Below are 21528 nucleotides of genomic sequence, written 5' to 3'. Positions count from 1 at the left end.
AACAAAAGCATATATCTACAGGGTAAAACATCGAGTATAAAACATAACGCTGAATGACACATGACTGAAAACAAGAGCAGAGACTCTATTCTATTTTTAAAATCAAGCAAATTGAAGTTGAACCCCCATTCACCGACAGTCCTGCTCCAGCCTCCAGTGTAAGCCAGACATGCTAATAATGAAATGGCCTAACAGACTACTAACACAATAAACCATGCCTGACTGGACATCCTGGCATGGCAGCATAATTAAATAAGACAAGCACATAAACAGTGTGGAAGCTCGGACATACTAGAATGCTGAAGCAGTTCGTTAAGTCCTCGCTGTCAGAACAAGACTGTTTCCTGTTGTTGTTTCCTGTGAGGGGAGCTGCATTCACTTCCCCACCAATCAGCTGGAAATTCCTCACAGTTATTAGTGTCGTTTGACATTCATCTTTTGGTTATGTAATACACATACATTCACTAAATTTAGCATCTGGTTTAGCTGAGTAAGATTCCTCTGTTTTAGGATGTTTTCCTTCAAGAATAGTTTTTCTGGTTTCTTGTTTCCTTTGATTTCTTATCATTATTTCCTGAGGTCCACTTCCTGCATGATGATGGTGCAGATCTTCCAGGTTTTGGCAGGAGATCCTTTTTCACAATATACATTTTAATGTATCGCAGCAAGAAAATGAGAGCTATAATATGCTTAATAAGGGCAAACAGCATTTAAGTGCACAGGAGCTGCAACAATCAGCGGACAGTCAATTAGTCGAATGACAGAAAATGAATCTGCAACTATTTTGATAATTGAATAACTGTCTTGAGTAACTTTTGGGCAAAAATACCAAAAATTTCCTGGTTCCAAGTTCTCAGATGTTGAGGATTTTTCACACATGATGCTTAACTCTTCTCTTTCAGTTTTAGACTATTGGTTGGACAAAACAGAACATTTGAAGACGTCTGGCATTTTACAGAAAAAATGATTAATCAATTAATCGAAAACAATCAGGAGATCAATCATTGATGAAATTAATCCATTAGTTGCAGGCCTAAAGTGCAGCATTTCCAGGATTCTGGTAGTGTCTATGCTGCCTAGAGACTACCTGTGTTTTTGTTTTGCTATGACAAGTCAAAACTTGTCATAAAAAAACAGTCTTAATATGTATGAAGCTATTTAATAGTAAAACATTGGTTTTAAGTACATCTAAATTTTGAGAATGACATCGGATTTCGTCTTCAAATTATAAATGTCTTGCATAAATGTTGCTAAGTGCTCAGTCCTGGCCTCAGCTCCTGAAGTATTTAAGAGAGCTCACGAGGTACCCAGTTAGGCGTCACCAGCTGATGTCTGCATTACACAGATGGAGACAGAAACCACACACTCACCGACAACACAAGATGTTTTGGAAATATATGATGATATAAACCACAACAAACAAGCCGACATAGAGTAGAGAATTAGGGCTGCAATTCATGAATATTTTACTTATCGTTTAATTACTCAATTAATTGTTTGGTCTATTAAATGTCAATAGTGAAAAATGACAATCACAACTTCCCAGAGTCCAATGTGACATCTTCAAATGTCTTGTTTTATCTGAAAAACAGTTAGTTAACTGTGATAGATGACAAAGCTACAAAATCTCACATTTGTGAAGCTTATGATTAACTGAGTTTAACTGATTTTAAAAACTAATCATTGCAGCTATGTAAATACAATCAAATCCTGAAATGTTTCTTGCTAATATACATTCCTAATGTAAACCATATTTATGCAAATTATAAAATTTGCAAAAGTTATTATAATGGAAAACAAAGCTTGGTCTCAATATATAAAATGATGAAAGTGCTGTGGCATTGATCCTGCCTTTGAAGAAAGATGTTTCATTTTGAGAAACATCTGTGCATTCTCTGTTCTGGAGAAACAATTAAAGATGTATTCAAGAAGTAAAATGATTCGTCAATCACCAGAAAAAGAATGGGCAACAATTTCAATAATCGATTAAATAAAAAGTCCAAAACATTTGTGATGTAGCTTCTCAAATATGAGGATTTGCTGCTTTTCTTCATTTTAAATGAAACTGAATTTCTTTGGGTTTTGAACAGTTTGTTTAGACAAGTCATGTAATGACATTCTGGGAAACTGTGATGGTCCATTTTCAAGATTTCCTGACAGTTTATAGACCAACGAAAATTCCACTAATCGAAAACAATTAATAGATGACCTGATAATGAAAGTGAAAATCGTTATTAGTTAGTTTACATAGTTACCGTCCTAAAGCCTTTTGTTTATACAAACTGCATATATGTGACTTTCAATTGTAAACAAGTTCAAACGATGTGGTCGCATACTGATCGCAAGGTCAGGAAATAACCTTCATGTTCACTAAACAACATAATTTTGCAACAAATTCCTCAGTTGATCAGTTCAGTTGCAACTGAAGATCTAACCTAACATATTCAGGCTTCAATCTCTCAGATAACATGTCTAATGTTGCCAACATAGGTTGGTTATTAGTTTCATGGTTACTTGGTTCTTATCATAAGCTTATTTGTTGTGCGCTTTAATATATTGAAGCATAAATGTTACAGTGAGTGATGAGAAGGATTAATCATGACAAGCTGTGCATTAAATCATGATGAATGGTGTGATGAAGCCCTGACGCATATTTGGAGGCCTGTTATTGGCTGATTTGCAGAAGGAGGGTATTTGACATCACCATACTCATTATTTTACAACACTTTCATTTGTGTTATTTAAGTCTGCACTTGAGAGTGATTCTTACACTTTACTGAGGACTTTAGTGTCTTTATTGAAAGTCCTGTGGTTCTTCTTCTAAGAATTGTTTCATTAAAGTTTTATACATACTGTCTTCAGCCAGTGGTATATGAAAGGAGGTAGCAATAAGTTATTTTTCTTAGTGCATTGTAATACACATCTGCTTACAGGTAGACATTTTTGACAATGGTACATTGAAATAGAGCAGCAAAAAAATGATCGAAATAATCGATTATTTATTTAGTCTATAAAATGTTAAAAAAAGAATGAAATGCCATTTATAATTTCTCCAAGCCCACTGTGATGTCATTTTTTGTAGGACATTCAATTTATTCTCAAATATGACAAAGAATATAAGCAAATCATCAAATTTGAGAAGCTGAAACTGGACAACTTTTGGCATTTTTGCTTGAGAAATTACAAAATGATTAATTGATTATTAAAATAGTTGCAGATTAATGTTCTGATCACCTAATCAACTTTACATTCAAATAGAACTGGAGCAATTTGCTGATGAATTGAAATGTCTGTCAACAAAAAAATGAATCAGCAACTATTTTTCATAATCAGTTTATCATTTCAATCATATTTTAATGCCAAATAACTTCTGATTTCTTCATTGAAGCTGTGGTCCAAAACTAATATACTCAGTTTACTACCAGTTGATTAATTGATTAGTCGATTGAAAGTACATCTATCAGCAACTATTTTGATTAACAACTAATTATTTCAGTTGTTTTTCAAGCAAAAAGGCCAATTATTCTCTGGTGTAAACTACTCAAATGTAAGGATTCCATGCTGTTCTTTGTCATATGAGGCACTTCAATTAAAAACCTTGAGCTTATGGGTGGTGGATTGGAAAAAACACACAAACTGAAGACATCACTATGGGCACTGAGAAACTGTTAATGCCATGTTTTCTTTATTCTTTGACTCTGGGTTGAATAAAACACAGAACTTGAACATGTCGCCTTGGGCACTTGAGACTGCTTTCTGACATTTTCTAGATGACTGAGGATTTGTTACTTAGTGAAAACCTCTTTGTGAAAGTGATTATGGCTGTAAACTTATAAATAGTTCTTCAAGAACTAAAGGCTCTGCACCAAGTTTCTGGACTGTTCCTTTTTTCCTGGTGCCACAAACTTCCCATGGCTGCAAGCTCACATCCTGAGAAAACTGTGGTTTTAGATCCATACATAACACGGCCATGCTCCAGACGCCGTCTGCACAGGGTGAGCACAGGAAACCTCAAATGATCACTTCCTCTCTTTAAGAATGGACTGACATCACTTTTTAACAACATGATCGCATGACTGAGTGACACATCTTTATGTAACGTTGAACGCCCTGACTGGGAGTGCACCGGGAGTTCTCCTCCCTCCTGCAGTAAGTTTTTTTTTTTTTTATTGCAGTTCCCAAGATCTGTGAGAGATAAAAGATGTGAAAGAAACACATATAAAAGAAAAACATGCCACAGGTTTGTATCCTCCAAAAGGTCACACTTCCTCAGAATTTCTGAAAAGATAATTTCTTTGACAGGAGAGGTTGGAGAGGTAAATCCATTGAGGTTTGAAGAAGGAAAGGTAAAGAAGAGAGTAGCTGTCCTCTTACAAAGAGATGCTCTGCTTCACAGCAAGTGTCAAAAGCTATTATGAGCTTCCTTTCTCCTTTATGTTTTGATCTACATTTAACCACCAGAAGACATAAAAAGAGACAGACCGCCAGGCTGCCATCAGGGAGAGACTTGTAATACTTTCTGAAAGCATACAGTAACCTACATCTGGGGAGTTTCTGCACACATGAGAGCTTGTCTTTGCATGGAAGCCTGTGGGATCAGTCTACTCAATCAACCCCCCGGGGTTTCAGTACCACTTGAAGATGGATGGATATCATCTTCTCTTGGTATAGGTAAAAATCTTTCATGGATCATCGATAATCAGCCAGCCCAGACTGGAGAGGTGCCAAACAGGACCAGACAAGATAATAATGAGTGTTACAAAGCAAAAACTTTTCTGGTAATGTGAATGTTAAACAGATTCTTTTTTTTTTTTTTTTGGGGGGGGGGGGGGGTTAATATATATAGGGCTGTGAGTGAAAAAAAAAACACCAGTCCCAACTTTGCAGAATCCAAGGTGACATCATCGAATGTTGTAATTTGTCTGACCTTGATATTTAGTTTACTTTGATAAATGACAATGATCAGCAGCAACTCCTGCCATTTGAGAACCTGGAAATGTGTAGAGTTTAGTGCATGAAGCAGACCTAAAATGATTGATGAATGACTGAATATTTTTCTGGAGATCGACTAATCGTTTAATCAACTAATCGCTTCAGCTCCACTTTAATATTGTCTGATCTGGCCATCCCTTCAGCAACAGATTCATTTTTAATTTCTCACTGATGATGACTATCCAACTTGGCACTGGGATGGGCCCCACTTCTTTTTTAAATCCACCTCCAGAGCTTAATTTAGGCCTGCACACCCAAATGATGAGGCATATGCCAAAGACCTGGCACCAATAATCCTCACCAAACTAACTCTAAAGAGCAGATAGATGACCATTAGCTTGGATTATGCAACCGTAAGTGGCACTGTGGCTGCTGCCTACAGGCCAAACACAGCCTCAGATGATAAATATTATTCACAGGTAGACTAGGTAAGCACATTGTGAAAACTACTGTGTTATTAAATGCAGTAGGTTAAATAAATCGGAACAGCTGCAGAAACCTCTACAGTTGAGATTTTGTTTGCACCAGAACTTGGATAGTTGTATTAGCAGGGCTGCTAGCTGAATTTAACGTCCACACCAGATCAGCAAAAGGCCAAGAGTAAGTTTTTTAAACATTTATCACCAAGTCGACTGAACGATGTGGTGAAAATTTAAAAAAAATATACTCCACTTAGTACCACTGGACAGCAGCAGGCTGTATCAGGGGAATGGAGTAGCTAGTGTTAGCCCCAACGGTTCAGCGGGCAGTCGTGCGCCGAGTGACGGCAGCGACTTGCTGCTCTGACGGACAGTCACACCGTCACTGACTCGGTGGGCTTTGTGGCCAACGGGCAGTTTTAACGGTTAAGAAACGGTTCGAAAAGCTTTCCTCCTCGCGTGACTCGATCCATTTCTCATAGTCACTGAAAGTAATTTCTGCTAGCGTTTTAGTGGCTGTTTAGTTTACTGCTTGTATTGCCAAGGAGAGCGTTAACGTGTTGTGTAATTGACGTAAAATATAGTATTACCGTGACACCACCTTCGCGGTATTCCTCACCGTTTAGCTAGCGAAACACACCGTAAAAATACCACAACAGCCATTCACAATGACTTAAGCTGAGTCAATGCCTGCCGTTTGTAACGCCAGAGCCGCAACAGAGCTGTGAAATATCATGAAAACAAATTCAGTTACTCACTGGAGGAATCCTCATCTTTACGTACAGTCCCGCGGAGCCCCTCCGTTAGTATCCGTCATACCTAATCGCCTTTGAAAGCTATTTTTGAGTATCCTTGTGTAGACCCACCGCTGCCCGCCCCACTCAAACAGCATAAGTCGGAAAGTACAGCCTATAGTCTACCGTAGTTGTGCGACAGCGCTCAAGTATCCCTCCCCTAAGGTTTAATACTGGGAAAAATATGGAGTAACGTCAAGATAGCCACAATTTACATCTATAACTTCCGGTTGTAGATTTCAAAATAAAAAAATTGGGAGCTGGGGTGTGTACACAAGTAAAAAAGCACACAAAGACTACCACACCCGTATCAATTAGACATTTCCTTTTTTTTTTGGTTTAAACTATCAAATATGAGCACAAAGGGGGAAGTGCACGTTTCTCCTATGCCTTCTCCAGTGTACAATGGTCCTTTGGTGTCCATCATGATTGGATCCTTTAAATTTTTCACCAACAATGTGCCAATCAACTTATTACCAACAGATGTAACAAGCTTCCAACCTGTAATCAGAGGCGTCCTCAGGTTTGCCCTTCCCTACATTTAACCCCATGCATTTAACAACCAAAAGCACATCCATACATACATTCACAGAACTATGTACAGATTATACAAGTGAACAATTATTAGTGAGTCATATGGGCAATTCCATAAAAATAATTTCTGTTTGAAAATTATTTTGGAAAATAACATGTATTACATTAGGTAATTCATCACACAACAGGTTCATTAGATCATCACAACACTGTATATGTTTAATCATTGTGTCATTACAAAATAAAATATCAAATGATGTTGTCAAACGGTAGCTAACTGCCCTCAAAACAGAGCAATGCATTTTTCTTGCAGATTATACAAATAGCAACAACAAAAAACTCTGGAATTTATGCAAAAGTCAGTATTTAAAATAACACAGAGTTCAAATTACCTTTAAAACTTTCATAGTATGTTTTGAATATTCTGTTATACTGTAAATATAGCTGATGAACTAACTTTACTACAGTAAATCCGACATTCATAAAAACAATAGTTGAGATTGTACTGCATCAGTTCGTGTTTAAAGGTAAGAATTTATCATATTGGTTATTTGCAATGAGAGATTTGCACATTGTGAGAACTGGACCAAAGCATTCACAAACTACTCTAATGAAAACTGTTTATGAGCTTTTATTTTCAAGGTAACAACACAGTTTCCTGTTTTGATCCAGCTGTTATTGTCTAACTTGATGCACTTAAAACGGTTCGGCTCCATCCAGTTCCTGCACTGTGCTCCAGCCGCAGCAGCAGCAGAAGCAACAGCAGCAGGGACATTTTGGCTCAAACCGGGCTGCTGAAGGTGGTGTGTTCAGCCCCGGGGCGGGTCCGCAGCTCCGTCCAGCTCACGATACGACACCCTAGAGCCAAAATGGCACATTCATCCTCGGTAACCTTGTCAGACCTCTCCTGTTACTACAGGGAACGACAGCAGCGGCCCATTGATCAGGTGCACGATGCAGCAGTGGAGCGTCACAGATGATCAATGAAACGGGATGTGACAGTGTTGGCGGGGATGTAGTGATGTGTAAAAGCCACCCAAACTCAGTTAACCCCTCTTATGTACAGACCTAATTCTAATTTTAACAGTATATTACTTTAGCTTTGAAAACTGATTCCAATATTGACAGTAATCTTCATTACCGATTCAGATATACCCTAATAAAAAACTACAGTAATGTTGAAATGCCCTTTAAAGTTCCCAGAGCCAAAAGTGATGTTGTAAAAATTAACATGACTAGGAGACAAAAAGCTGATCAAAGGTAAAATAAAACCTGTCCATCACCTCTGTGAGGTTGTAACAGCTACATATGGCATTTTTACTGGATATATGAAGGTAAAAAAATAAAAATAAAAACTGAATTGATTCACAGTGGTGGAAAGTAATTATTCAAGTAGTCAATTCTGTTTTAGTAGCCATTTTCTGCTACTTCATGCTTTAACTCAGTCACATTTGAGAGTAAATGGAGCTTTATAATTGATCCATATGGCAGCTAGAGTTAGTTTGCCTTGAACGTTTAACAAACTAAAATTCAAGCATGGTTATAGATTAAACTACCCAAGAGTATAAAAGTTAAAATGAAAGTAATATAGTCGTTAAAATTTGCTCCCTTTCAACTGGATCGGCATTAAAAGGCTGCTACTTATAATATTGATAAAGTATTTTATATAGCACTGTGACACTGACAGTTAATAAGAAGCAATTTTGCTGATATTTCTTCAGTACTTTCAGTGAGCAGGACATGCAGTGACATTACATTGTTCTGTTTTGACTTTGTTGTAATAGGTCTCCCATAGATGTTGATTGATGTTTTATTATAATTAATTTAGCACTTGAGCAAATCCAAGTAGCAGACTATTTGAAAACATAATTTTGCGTGTTTGAATTGATAATCTATCTCCAGATTAGGGTGTTACGCAACAGCTCAGATATCTATGAATTCAAGGAAGTGTAAAGGAAGAGGCGCACTGAGTGGCTTAACTGTTTATTCTATTTATAAAATGAGCATCAATAAATACTTCACATGTAAAGGCCTCAACCAATAGTTCAGAACTGCTTATCAAAGCAGTAAAACACAATGCTGCTGCTTTTTAACTCATTTGAATTCCCCTATGGTTTCCTTCCAGCAACCGAAACAAATCGAAAACTCAAATAATAAAGGGAAACATCAATAGACCAAAAATGTTTTATTAAATTCATTATCACCACTATATGTAAAATGAATTATTCATTCATTTAATTGTAATTTAATAAACAATCTCTTAAATACTAGCCATGTTTAACCATGTAGAAATCTTATTTCTAAAGTAGTTTGAGTCCTTTGGGTGCTGAGAGTCGTGCAGATCCCTCGTTTCTCGGCGTGTCCACAACATCACCGCCTACTGAAATCGAAACCTACTGTATCTGCATGTTGTTGCTGCTGTTGTTGTTGTTGTCGTCGTCGTGCTGTAGTGGCAGGCTGAACCAAAGTGGTTCACGTCTCCGGAGATGATGCATTGCACCTTTAACAACCGTTTCCTCACAAGAGGAAATGCCCTTTGTGAGTCCATAAGGAGGTAAAAAATACAACGGTTGACGGAGGAAAGAGAGGGATTCATCAGTTTGCTTCGTTCTTTGAGGCTTCATCAAAGTTCTCCACGAGATCTGTGAGACAGAAAACAACAAAAGTACATCAGGATGTTGCTCTGGAAGCAGGCACCACATTATTTGATAAACATGACACTAACAATTTGTGAAAATTTGTGATTTAATTCTATATTGTAAAAAACTTTTTCTCTGAACAGTTTCCAGCTGAAGAGGTGAAATAAAATCATTTGAAAAGTCCTTATATTCTCAGCCAACAAAAAGGTAACACTACTCCAAATAGATGTAGAGTATCATTTTGGAAACAAATATATATTATATAACCTGTAGAGATGATATCTACAAAGGACTGTTTTACCATAAACCTGAAAAGCGTAATGAGCAACACTTTAAAGCAATAATTATCTCCATCTGTACCTGGTACATCGTCATCCTCCTCCTCTGCATTTTCCTCCTTCACTGCTTTCATGTCCATTGCTGAATATATGCAAAGAAAAATGAGTGAATTCAAAGTTGAGCTGCAAATTGGCAAAAATTAATTATTTGATAGTTACTGCAGACTTGTGTTAATGTGGATTCATTTCCCTGACCCCAAACTGTCCATTTCTTTCACACATTGTCTCAATATGTCAATGATCTGTTGCTTAATCTGCTAAAACCTTCCAACAAAGCCTGGCTATTGAAACTGAACCGTTTGCAAAAAACAAAAAGCTGCTGCTCTACAGGTTGATGGATGTGAGGTTCTTAAAAGTGCTCAGTAAAATGAAAATTTGAACATCTGCAATCAGAAAACAGCACGTGATATGAAATGGACCTGACTCTGTTTTGGACTCTTCACAATTTTACATAACATGATTATTTGTGTCGCCATGTGTAAAAGCGTCACAGAGTGTATTTACATCTACATGCAAACACTGAGGCCAACCACTCCAAACTGAGCCTAGATGCTCAGTGTTCTGGACGTGGACTAAGGGAGACCAGCACTTTTATGAACAGTCCGTCTGACTCCAAATGCTCATGATCTTCTGTTGCCGTTTTCACTCTTTCATCACTCTCCTTGCTGTTCTCCTCAACTGCTACAACCAGTTTCTCTGGTTCACGTTTACAGATTTAACCTCCACTGGTTCTGCAGTGGCTCTACACAAACAAAATGCTGCTGTACAAAGCTGTCACACAAATCTGCACGAGTACACTGACATGTGAAAGGCAGCGTGTTTGACTGATTTAATACCTTTATCATGTTCATACCAGTCAAAGTGTCACAGAAAACAAACAATAAAGGCCTAGACTTATAGAATATATTATTCCTTCTGTTTTAATTAGTCAGTGTTTGAAGAGTGTCCTCATTATTCAAATGTTATAAGTGAGATTTGACTGTACAAATATGTAGAACCCACATACACTCTTTCCTGTCAGGCTCTTGGAAGTAGTTAAATTTATTTTCCCTGACATTTAGCTTTTTTTTTTTTTTTTGTCTTTTTGAGTTCAACATCTGTCTCAGCTGAAAGTCTCTGATTGTTTGAGAGATTTTCTCTCAGGGTCATTTCTGTATTGAAGACACTGAAGACGCTGTGAACTTGTTTTCACTCGCTATGAATCTCAGCAGAACACGTTACACCAGCCCTCAGAAACCCCTGCAGGTGAAACAGACTAACAAAGCATTTTTAGGGCAGACCAACTCTAAGCGACTCACTACAAGAAACACTCAGCTCACAACGTTAAGGCTAAAAACAACCCACAATTCAACACTCTTTGTAGAAGATTGTGTTCCACTAGCACTCTCTCCATTCAAAAAGAACATCTGAACATGTCTCATCCTTGAATATAAGATGACCCCCAACTTTTTCAAACCTAATTTCGAAAAATAAAAAAATATTCAGGCAGATACCCTGACACTGCGATAGTGAGTATTTAAACTTGAGTGTGTATGTATACTCACATTGCCGTGGGAACTGCTCGGCCAGCTTGCGCAGGCTGCTGAGGCTGTCGGCTCCCAGCTGGCTCAGGATGCCTGGCAGCATCTCCGTCAGCTGCTTGGTCTCAGCGTGGCCTGTGATGGCGAAGGTGTTGGCAGACAGAGACGCCTGCACTTTGGGGTTGTTAAAGTGGATCACCGTCCCATCATCCTTTATCATATTCACCTGAGAGGGGGAAAGAAAAAAACGTCAGACATGGACTCAATAAGATCTGACACATGGTTCTGCAACATCAAGAGATGATGTCAGCAGTACTTTACATTTTAACACCTAAGTTATTTACACACTCCCCCCAAAAAAACCTGTAAGAGGTAAAAAGTGTCTCAAATTAGACCATAGTCTTAATTGCAATGAGTATCTTAACCATTTTGAATAATTCCCTGGAAAACTCAACAGGTAAACTGAGCCACAACATGAATGAAAGGAACAAAAGAAATTCTGTGTATCAAGATTTATGATTTACTGACTTTTGTGTTTTGATTTATCTGAAACTCTGTGTGCCAACTTGTTGGATAAAAGCAATCTAAAAATAAACCAGATGATGACATGACTGGAGAGCGCTTTGGTTAGGCTCTCCCTGTCTTTTATCTTTCTTATGACATGACAATGATTAAAGATTCAGGACTCTCAGAGAGAGACAGAGAGAGAGAAAAAAAAAAAAAAAAACACAATACAGCAATGACGTTAGTTTTCCTTTTAATCTTGTCAGAGATGCCTCACCTCTTCTATCCCTGCGATGTTGTTCACTGCCAGTTTCTTCAGCGAGCCCTGGAGTTTTTTGTCGTCAGCTGTTGCCGTTTTGTGAACAACCTTTTTCTTCCTGCGGGCTGTTCCCTAAGGAGAGAACAGGTGTGGATGCCAAAAAAGGATTAAAGGACTGAATGAACCACAATGTCAAAAACAGTTTAATACCACTGGGTCAAACGTTTTTTGTTTTTTTTTTTTAAATCTATGTGGGACACTTCTTTTCCTTACATCTTGGGCATCATTTACTAATTTCTGGACTTTGGTGAAGCAGTTACAGACAGGAGCCCTGGTTTACACAACAAATCACTAAGGCCTGTAATGTGAATGAGCAGCTTTTCCTGTTTCTCAGAATGCTTCTAATGTCAGCAATTTGACTTAAGAAGAGATTTTTATCAAAGCAGTGACATCACATTAATCACAGATTCTGTAAAAATGCTTCATTTGTCCAGTTTTTAAATGATTAATCACCATAAATTAAAAGCACCTACATTAAAGCAGTGAAAAACAGTACAAAGCACGTGCGCCTGATGTACTAGTGAACTAAATACAGTTGACAAGAAAGGGAACTGATTCCTGTGAAAAGTGCCAGCCACACTGTTTCGTTAGAGTATATAAAGTAAAAAAAAAAAAAGGCTTTTATGGCTACATGATTTGGACCAAGACTGTAAAGTTGAAGGAAAGAAAAGAAAACCTCAACCAGGTGTTTAAACCAGGGGTTTCATCGTTCAATATTAATACAAACAAAGATCTTGCACAACATAATTTCTCACGGATGAATGCCAGGGATAAAAAAATCCTGACTGATAAGGTGACCGACAGTGTGTGGGAACTTCTTGTTACTTCTGGTAAACACAGATAAAGAGAAATGTATTTGAGAATGACAGCATGGTGCAATCAGGCAAAAAGCACAAGGCTTTTGTGACGGAAAAACAACAAATAACGCCACCTAGTGTGTGGCTGAAGACCTCACAATAAGTGGGAACAAAGCCACAGAGGCCACAGATGAAGGGGCCAATTCCCCCCGCCCCTACCCAATAAAGGGAATGCTGAGGTCAGGAGAAACAACCTGGCAGATGCTGGATACCATTACACTCCTTAAAATGACCATCGACTGAAGCAACAACTGGACAAAACTGAGTGTCCAGATAGATTGTTTTCCTATTATCCCAAAAGGAGTCCCCCTGCCAACCCCCCCCCCCCCCCCATCCCATTGCCCCACACCTCAAACTATTAGCATAAATTTAACCAGTCATTCTTGACCCAGGAAATATAGGTCCAAGTCCATTTATTAGCTTTGTTTTAGCTTTCAATTGCACCATACGGTCCTCATCACAAAAGAGTTGCAAAATAAAAATATATGAGATTTTCTACTGTGACAACTGGCACACGGGTTCGGGTCTATCAGACTGGAAATTTAATAGAATAGCCAAGGAAAAAATGGGAGTACACTTTACCTTTCCACCTATCCGGACTTGTGCCTGAAGTTTGGCGAGCTTCTCTTGATTCATAGTGTTCTGTTAGGAAATTTTAAAAAAGGGGGATTTTGACATTGTTTTCACCATGTTTTTCACATTAGAGCAAATGACTAAACAGATCATATAGGTTTCCACAGTTGAGTTTAACGGAGCACATGTCAGTATTTGTTGTAATGCAATGAAGACATCACGAATTAAGCAATCAGAGCTACAATAATCCTCATTTCCTCACGTTAGCACTGCTGGTAGACGGCTGACAGATCAGCCGACAGTTATAAACGAGCTACACCGACACCACTGACCAACATAAACTAAAAATGATAAAGAAAAGTATTTAGAGTCAGACTTTAAAATGACATTTAAGTTTAACATAAATGTAGCTGGTTAGGTTGCTAACTAGCTAGAATGCTAACTTAGCTAATATTAGCACGGTGGCGAACGAAACAAGATCAGCAAGGCTAAGCAAAAAGCCAACGTTAACTTCAAATCAAACAATGAAACAAATCGACTCAGATGTTTACCAAAATTATTATTGTTGTTATTATCGTTATTTTTGTTACCGTTGGTAAGGAATTCACTGACAGTCCGTTGAAATGTTCTTGCTGCTAATGAGCCTGAGGTAGCGCAGCTTAAACTCGCAGCAATAAAACACACTTCCGCTTCTTTTTTTCACAATAAAACTGTAATTTTTATATATTCTTTAAACAAAACATCCAAAAATAGGTTAATTGATCAAAACGATGACTTGATTATCAAAATAGTTAGTTATAGCAATTATTTTTGTCTGTCAATCTAATGGATTAACACCTATACCCCCTACCCCATTTGTTTCAGCTCTAATTTATCCCAGCACTCTTTATTATCTAGTTTACATTATTGTATTCTTGTCTACATTTTACAGAAACAGTTGACTGACATGTAGACATTTTATGTTGTTTTTTTATATAAGTATCCATTTTTTCACCTATTTGAATGTACATAAAACTTAGGCTATATGTTTACATTTACATATATTTGTTCAGTTTTTTTGTCCATTAGAAATATAGATAGATTAACTTTATTAATCCTGACTTTTCTTTAATGCCATCACTGCTTCAACTTGAGTCCTCAGCATTAGTGCAGTACCATGTTTAGAGACAAGCTATTTTTGTCCACCATACTGCAGCAGTGGACTAAACTATAAGCACCTTTCAGAGGTGGTGAGAGCCACTGGCAGGCATTAATATTGTTTTACATACTATTTAAAGTTTGTCTTTATAGTCTTTAATTTCTACAATGTTAATTTTATATTGTAGAAATTAAAGACTAAAAAGACAAACTTTAAATTACAGGCTTTTTTTAGGGCCCTCTGTTTTGTGGCTTTTAAACTTTTGTTTTAGGCCACGTTTCCGGTCTCGTTCAAACATTCCGTTGTTTAACTTGACTAGTTGAAGCTGCAGATAGGAGCACGCGGTTGTGTGGATGTGATGTCATGTGAACCCCCCCTCCGGAAAAAGAATCACTGGTGGAGGAGGAGCCCGCAATAAAACATTTCACAACTTTACTAAGCAGGCTTTTATTGTGAAATGTAGCGGTTGAACGTCCGGGTCGCTGGTTAACGAACAGTCACTGCCATTACCTACCACCCGCTGCTGTGAGAGAAAGGCCAAACAAAATGCAAACATCTCTAGTAAATATCGCTTTATTTTCAGCTCTGCAGGTGCTGTTGTCTTTGACGTGCTTTCAAGATGTTGTCGAGGCAGCGAGCAGCAGAGGTGAGTTTACACTCAGAGTTCATTTATGAAGTGGAGCAGGATATGATTGTGTAGCTTCAGAGCTGGGTCATTGATAGTGTAACCACAGCCAGAGGACGGCTCGCTGTCTTTGTGTGAACATCCCGGATCACAAAGTCCTGGACAGGTAGTTTACTGAGTGTTTTATCAGCCGGATATGAATTCTGAATATTAGGTATTTCCAGTGCTAACACCACTCTGCAGACAATGTCAATGGTTTCTCCATTGAGATTCCATGAAGAAATACTTCAGTCATCCAGGAGGATCTTTGGTGCAAAAAATACTCAATATTCATAGTGAAATAAATATATAGATACATAGTAAAATATAATGTACACACATGAATGAAAGTGCAGGCACAGGTTACTATAATTCACAAAAGTAACTCCTGCTCTCTGACTTTGTTCAAAAAGAAAATGTAAAAAACAATAAATATGTGTGCAGATTTTCTCAAGTTTCCTCACTGGGTTATACATACATTTTAAGATCCTTTTCTACAACATTTATGACTATCTTTGATATATTTTCTATATTTCCATGTATTGTTTGGTGTATTGCCTCTGTACGTTTACTCTTTGAGATGTACACTGCTGGTCAAAACTATTAGAACGCCCCCATTTTACCAGTTTTAATTGAAATTGAAGCAGATCAAGTGCAGTGAATAACCTTAAATGGCAGAAAGGTAAGCAGAAAACCTGTGTATATTTCGTAGAAAGAGTGTCAGGGATAAGGAAATGGGTTAAAGTACAGCTTTCCTGCAGCAGTGGAAGTAAATGAAGCCTTGAAAGTTGAGGCAAACAATTTCCACATGTGCCCCAACTTTACAACATTGATGATTACAAATGCTCTGACTGTACAAAGGCAGTGCTGGAACAAACTGTGTTACTACACCCTCTGATGCATCAGTAGGACAATACTGCACTGCAGGAAGTAGTGCTGTATATCAGAGTTACTCAACATTTCTTTCAAAAATGTTTGTACATTTGATTCTGCTTCTTAATTTATGTGCATTTTTATACAATACTAGGTTTCACATACTGTAACACGTACAGTGGTCGTACCAGGAAATGTCCCTAAATGTAAAAAAAAACAAAAACAGTAACATCATTTAATGGGAAACAAAAATAAATCTGAACCACCAAAAAACATGAAAGAAGTAAATGAAAGATTCTTCTTTGCTTCAGTTGAACAAGCGCTCGCGTCACAGTATAGTTAACTACTGTGTTGATTCTTTGTCCTGCTGCTACCATTTAAACCTACGAGCTGGTCAAGTAGTTACAGGTGACAGAGCCAAGTCGATATTGCCCTTCAGCTTGATATTGAATAACCGCTTATTCATTTGTATTTGCCATAGTTTCCTGACACTTGTTTTTACTGATGCTGTATTTAGGGCGGACCCACCCTGTTGTAGAAATATAATACCAGTTACACAATGCCGGTGTGCTCATTAATTCATTCCCCCGCAGGGTTTGGAGATAACATCAGCTGGAGGACACTGGACGATGGCAAGAAAGAAGCTGAGGCCAGGTGAGTTCAGTCTGAGAGATGGAATATCACGAACACTTACTGTTGTAACTCTGCTCAACAGCCTTTTGTGTAATCACTGACCCGAGGCCTGAAACAGCTTTTAGACAAAGCCACGTCATCTAAAATGACCAGAAGTGACTTAATGTTTAATAATACATTAATGCATGTATATTTTTTTATTTCCCACACTTGCAGGCCTGAGTTATTGGTTTTCAGTGTTCGAGTGTGACAAACTTTTTCATGTGTTTGCATTGACAGCGGACTGCCGATCATGGTCATCATCCACAAGAGCTGGTGTGGAGCCTGCAAAGGTAAAACAATTTAACATTTAACTGTTAAAAAAAAAAAAAAAAAAAATACAATACAAATCTGTCCTGTCTAAATAAAGCCATAATGAAACTGTGTAGTGAACACTTACGTATGAATGACAAAAAGCCATCACTTGAACAGACAGATGAAGCCAGAAGTTTTCAGTTCTATCTAAAAAGGGTTTTACTGAGTCTGACGCAGGAAGACTCGACTTCTGTGTGAAAATATGTTGGCTGCTCATTCAGACATGAAAACCTGCCGTCACATTTGTTCCTCAAAAAGATACAACACATACACAGATGCAGCTGAAATGAGTTATTCATTAACCATCAGTTGGTTGATGGTTCATTTTTAAGGTTGCAGGTCTTCATTATGAGAACATTGTAAACTGAATATCTTTGGGTTTGAGACCGTTGGTTGGACAAAACATTTGAAGACATCACACTGGACTCCTTAATAAACATTTTTCATCTTAGTCTGCTGGTTGTTTTCTCAGTTATTACACACCCCAAGGTGACGTCTGCAGGGGTTTTGTACGACCAATAGTCTCATACAAAGCTATTGTCAAATATGACAAAGTAAATCAGTTAATCCTCACATTTGAGAAGATGGAAATAATTTGCATAATTTGCTTGTAAAATGACCAAAGCGATTATTTGATTATCAAAATAGTTGCAGAATCACTTTTTTGTTGATCAAGTCCCTGCGTCAGCGTTCTCCATGATCACTACCTCTGACTTGTGTTTTTCTCATCTGACAATTGGGAGACACCAGAGAGTAAGAAAAGGTCCAGCGCTCTAGTTGAACTGTGATGACCTGAAAGTTCTTATGTGTGATGAAAATGAAACTTCTTTCTACACATTAAAATGTCTTAATTCTGAAATGTGAGTTTTTTTTCTGGAGCAGGCTTCATTTTAAAGACGCAGGGCAGGAACTGTACTGTGATGTTATTCTCTATTATTTGTCCTAGATGTAAAAGATGAGAAAATAATTAATAATTGCGCTGTGTCTTTTTACATCAGCACTGAAGCCCAAATTTGCTGAGTCCAAGGAAATCTCTGAAATTGCACACAACTTCGTAATGATCAACCTGGAGGTAAGAAAATGCTCATGTCAGTCAACCAGAGTTACATTTTTTTTTTTACGTACGGCGTATATGGTTATCGTCTTTAGTCTCTGTGTGATTCTGTATTTAATTTGGTGCCTTTTTTGTGCTTTTGTTTTTTTTTAACTCAGAGCTGCACCAGAGTATTTTTTTATTGTCAGTGTTTTATCACTGTCAGACACTGAAACATTCAAACACTGAATTCAGACTCAGACAGACAGAGTCATATGGTCATAAAGGCACTCAATACATAGTTACCAAGAAGCTCCACTTTTTCCATTATTATCTGAAGTGTGTGTGTGTGTGTGTGTGTGTGTGTGTGTGTGTGTGTGTGTGTGTGTGTGTGTGTGTGTGTGTGTGTGTGTGTGTGTGTGTGTGTGTGTGTGTGTGTGTGTGTGTGTGTGTGTGTGTTGTATAAAAAAGGTCTTAATTCTAATGTGGTGAACAGTGCAGGAGCTCTGACTGTGCTTGTAGCCAATGTTAACATATATCAGCTTGAGATCTGTTCATGACCAGTTATCTCTTACAGGACGAGGAGGAGCCAAAGGATGAAGCCTTCAGCCCTGATGGCGGATACATTCCTCGGATTCTTTTCCTTGGTACGGAGGGGGTTGAGTCACCCTCCATGTAAACACTTGTTAGGATTCCTCTGGAGAAACTGATTGCACAGTTGGTCTTCCCTGAATAACATGCAGTGGCTGATAATGTTTCACTAAGCTCAATAGGAGATAAAATAATGGAACAAGGACGTGTGACATCCTTCCAGGTGTTTGACAGAAGAAAGAAAAGCCAACTGGCCTAAAACATCACCTGTATGAGGTGTTGAATACAAACAAAGAGTAAACAGTGTGTAAAGATTAAAGGAACTAATCAATAATTTGGACTGTTGCTCTGACAGGACAGTACGTCTTCGAGGAATTATGAAGGCAATTTTTTCCATAAATCTTATATATTATGGGCCAAACAATGAATTAATCCATAGTGAAAGCAATGGTTAGTTTCAGCTCTTTGTTATTTGGATTTTAATTTGAACTAAACAAGCCTTTTATTTGACCCTTCTTAATCCCTGCACAGATCCCAGCGGCAAAGTCCATCCTGAAATCACTAACAAGAATGGGAACCCAAACTACAAGTACTTCTACAGCAACGCAGAGCAAGGTAACAATCCAAATAATTCTCACTTACCTCTGAGAAAACATTCAGCGGCGAATATTATGTGATTACAGCTGCTGGCTTCTCTGACATAATAGCTGAGATTAAAGAAAACTCACATTTGAGGTCAGTGGATTGAGTCCAGACCGGAAGTATTGGGACAGTTTTGCATTTTTTTTGTACTTCAGGCTCTGAGCTTCAGCAACATTCAGTTTGAAATGAAATAATAGTTATTACATTAAAGTAAAGTCTTATCTTTAATTTGAGAAGCTTTACATGAACAGAGCCCTGTTAACTCAGAAATAAAGGGTTCAAAAATGATTGGACAGATACGCATGAAGTCAAACTAAATCATATTATTTAATATTTAGTGGAAAATCCTGTGCAGTCAGTAACTGCCTGAAGTCTTGGACCCATAAACATCAGCAGACACTTTGTATCTCCCCTTGGTGATGCTCTCTGAGCCTTTCACTGCAGACACTGGTCTTCAGTCTGGTCCACAGCTCAGTCAGATTGAAATCAGATGACTGACTGCTGGTCGAGGATATTCCGAGCTCTTTGGTTTCCCTGTGTTTAGGACTGTTGTCCTACTGAAGGATTAGATGTTGTCCACTGAGTTTGACTAATGAGGTGGTGACTTTGGGTCATGAGATGCTCCTTTTTTTTCTCTCTCTCTCTCCACACATCACTTTGATAGAGACCTGTGTTCCAGCACTCTTTAACCTGGCCTTGAGCTTTACCAGAGCTTTACACCTTGTGCTCAATTCTCTGAGGTTGTGGTCATGAATTCTCTTGAAACATGTCTGCCCACATCCTGCAGAGCGTTCTTAACTTGCTGTGCAGTCGTAAAGAGGGTTTTCTTCACCATGCAAATGATTTTCTGCTCTTTCTCAAGACTTGAGCTCCTGTCCACCAGCTCGTTTGCAAACTCCTAGTTTTCCTCTGCTCACCTCAGAGCCTGAAGAGCAACAAATGTGACTATCCAAATAATGATAGTGATAATCATGGTGTGTGTGTGTGTGTGTGTTTCCCTCCATTCCTCCTCAGTTTTGTCCGGTATGAAGGAGGCGCAGGAGAAGCTGACGGGCGACGCCTTCAAGCACGGTCACACTGGAGATGAGCTGTGAGGAGGTGGCGTTGGGCATCAGGCTGTAAGGGCTACACTTCCTCTACCTGAGCCTGAGCTTCAGAGCGCCCTGTAATACCCCCACCCCCGCCAAACAACCCCTTTCACTATTGATACTCATACTTGACAGTGGGGTCCACCTCACTGACCAAACCAAGCCAATCATGAGACGGCATCGGTGCTTGAGTATTTCTTTTCGTCTCGTACGGTTTTTTCCAACATCACCAGTCATTCTCCCGCCACTGTCTTTGTTTTAAAACATGTATATTTGTAATGTACTGTTACTTAAATGCCATATACTGTACTGTATTGTCCGTCTGTAGAGGATATAAACAACTCAAGCTAGCCAAGTTAACTGCAGTGTTAATTATTAACTCTCATCTCTTGTTGGATGCAAACTTCACATCTTTAATATGCCAAGTTTTTACCACCTAAGTAAAATGCCTTGTTTGTCACTCGACAGCCATGAAGTTTCAGTCTGTTTGGTTCTGAACAAGTTTCACAAACACATTGTAGAAAATGAAATCCCTTCAGTGGAACCAGTAGACTTTTTTTTTTTTTTTTTATGTTTTCACCCAACAGCGATGATGCAGTACTTCATAATAGTAAAGATAAACACCTACAGTGATGTGCTTCCAAAGATCCTCTTCAGTACTCTGCGACTATATTCACCCTGCACTAATAGATAGGCTCTCTACTTCTGATTTCTATAATCCACTTTCTAATAATTATAATAATTCATTTAATCCTGACAATTTATCTCTACTTATTTAGCTATATCTGACTGTTTATTTCTGTTCTGTTTGTTTTGCTGCTTGTGAAGTGACACCACTGTTTTTTTTTGTTGTTGTTTTTTAAACCAGCCTTGTTAAACTCTTTGAATGAGGGATGGAAACATTGGTTAAGTGTCTCAATGTATTTTATACATGTACACAGCCAGGTGTGCAAATAAAGTTTGTTGTATTGAGTAGTGTGTGTGTGTTGTTACGTCATTGTGAGCCAGATGCATTCATGACAC

General features: G+C 38.2%; 3 protein-coding genes across 5 annotated transcripts in view; 1 reads left to right on the top strand and 2 right to left on the bottom strand.

Annotated features, from left to right (window-relative positions):
• Positions 1 to 6354, bottom strand: part of zfyve9a (zinc finger, FYVE domain containing 9a) — a 35698-nt gene extending 29344 nt beyond the window's left edge. For all 3 annotated transcript variants that reach the window (XM_056390735.1, XM_056390737.1, XM_056390736.1), the window contains exon 1: positions 6170 to 6354. The gene's annotated coding sequence lies outside the window, so the exon portion shown is untranslated. The remainder of the gene's footprint in view (positions 1 to 6169) is intronic.
• A 2555-nt stretch (positions 6355 to 8909) lies between these two features.
• Positions 8910 to 14174, bottom strand: LOC130179500 (transcription factor BTF3 homolog 4-like). The gene is made up of 6 exons (XM_056392521.1): positions 14080 to 14174; positions 13499 to 13558; positions 12018 to 12131; positions 11261 to 11462; positions 9739 to 9798; positions 8910 to 9381 (listed from the first exon to the last, which is right to left on the bottom strand). The coding sequence occupies exons 2-6, from the start codon at positions 13550 to 13552 to the stop codon at positions 9335 to 9337; spliced, it is 477 nt and encodes a 158-aa protein (XP_056248496.1). The 5' UTR covers positions 13553 to 13558; positions 14080 to 14174; the 3' UTR covers positions 8910 to 9334.
• Positions 14175 to 15083: 909 nt separating this feature from the next.
• txndc12 (thioredoxin domain containing 12 (endoplasmic reticulum)) lies at positions 15084 to 21480 on the top strand. Its single transcript, XM_056390848.1, has 7 exons — positions 15084 to 15273; positions 16758 to 16818; positions 17077 to 17129; positions 18150 to 18223; positions 18762 to 18831; positions 19307 to 19390; positions 20432 to 21480. The coding sequence occupies exons 1-7, from the start codon at positions 15174 to 15176 to the stop codon at positions 20509 to 20511; spliced, it is 522 nt and encodes a 173-aa protein (XP_056246823.1). The 5' UTR covers positions 15084 to 15173; the 3' UTR covers positions 20512 to 21480.
• The last annotated feature ends 48 nt before the right edge of the window (positions 21481 to 21528 follow it).

Source organism: Seriola aureovittata, chromosome 12 (genome assembly GCF_021018895.1).
Source record: "Seriola aureovittata isolate HTS-2021-v1 ecotype China chromosome 12, ASM2101889v1, whole genome shotgun sequence".
Taxonomy (NCBI): Eukaryota; Metazoa; Chordata; class Actinopteri; order Carangiformes; family Carangidae; genus Seriola; species Seriola aureovittata.
Note: the sequence above shows the minus strand (reverse complement) of the source record. Positions and strands in the feature narration are given on the sequence as shown.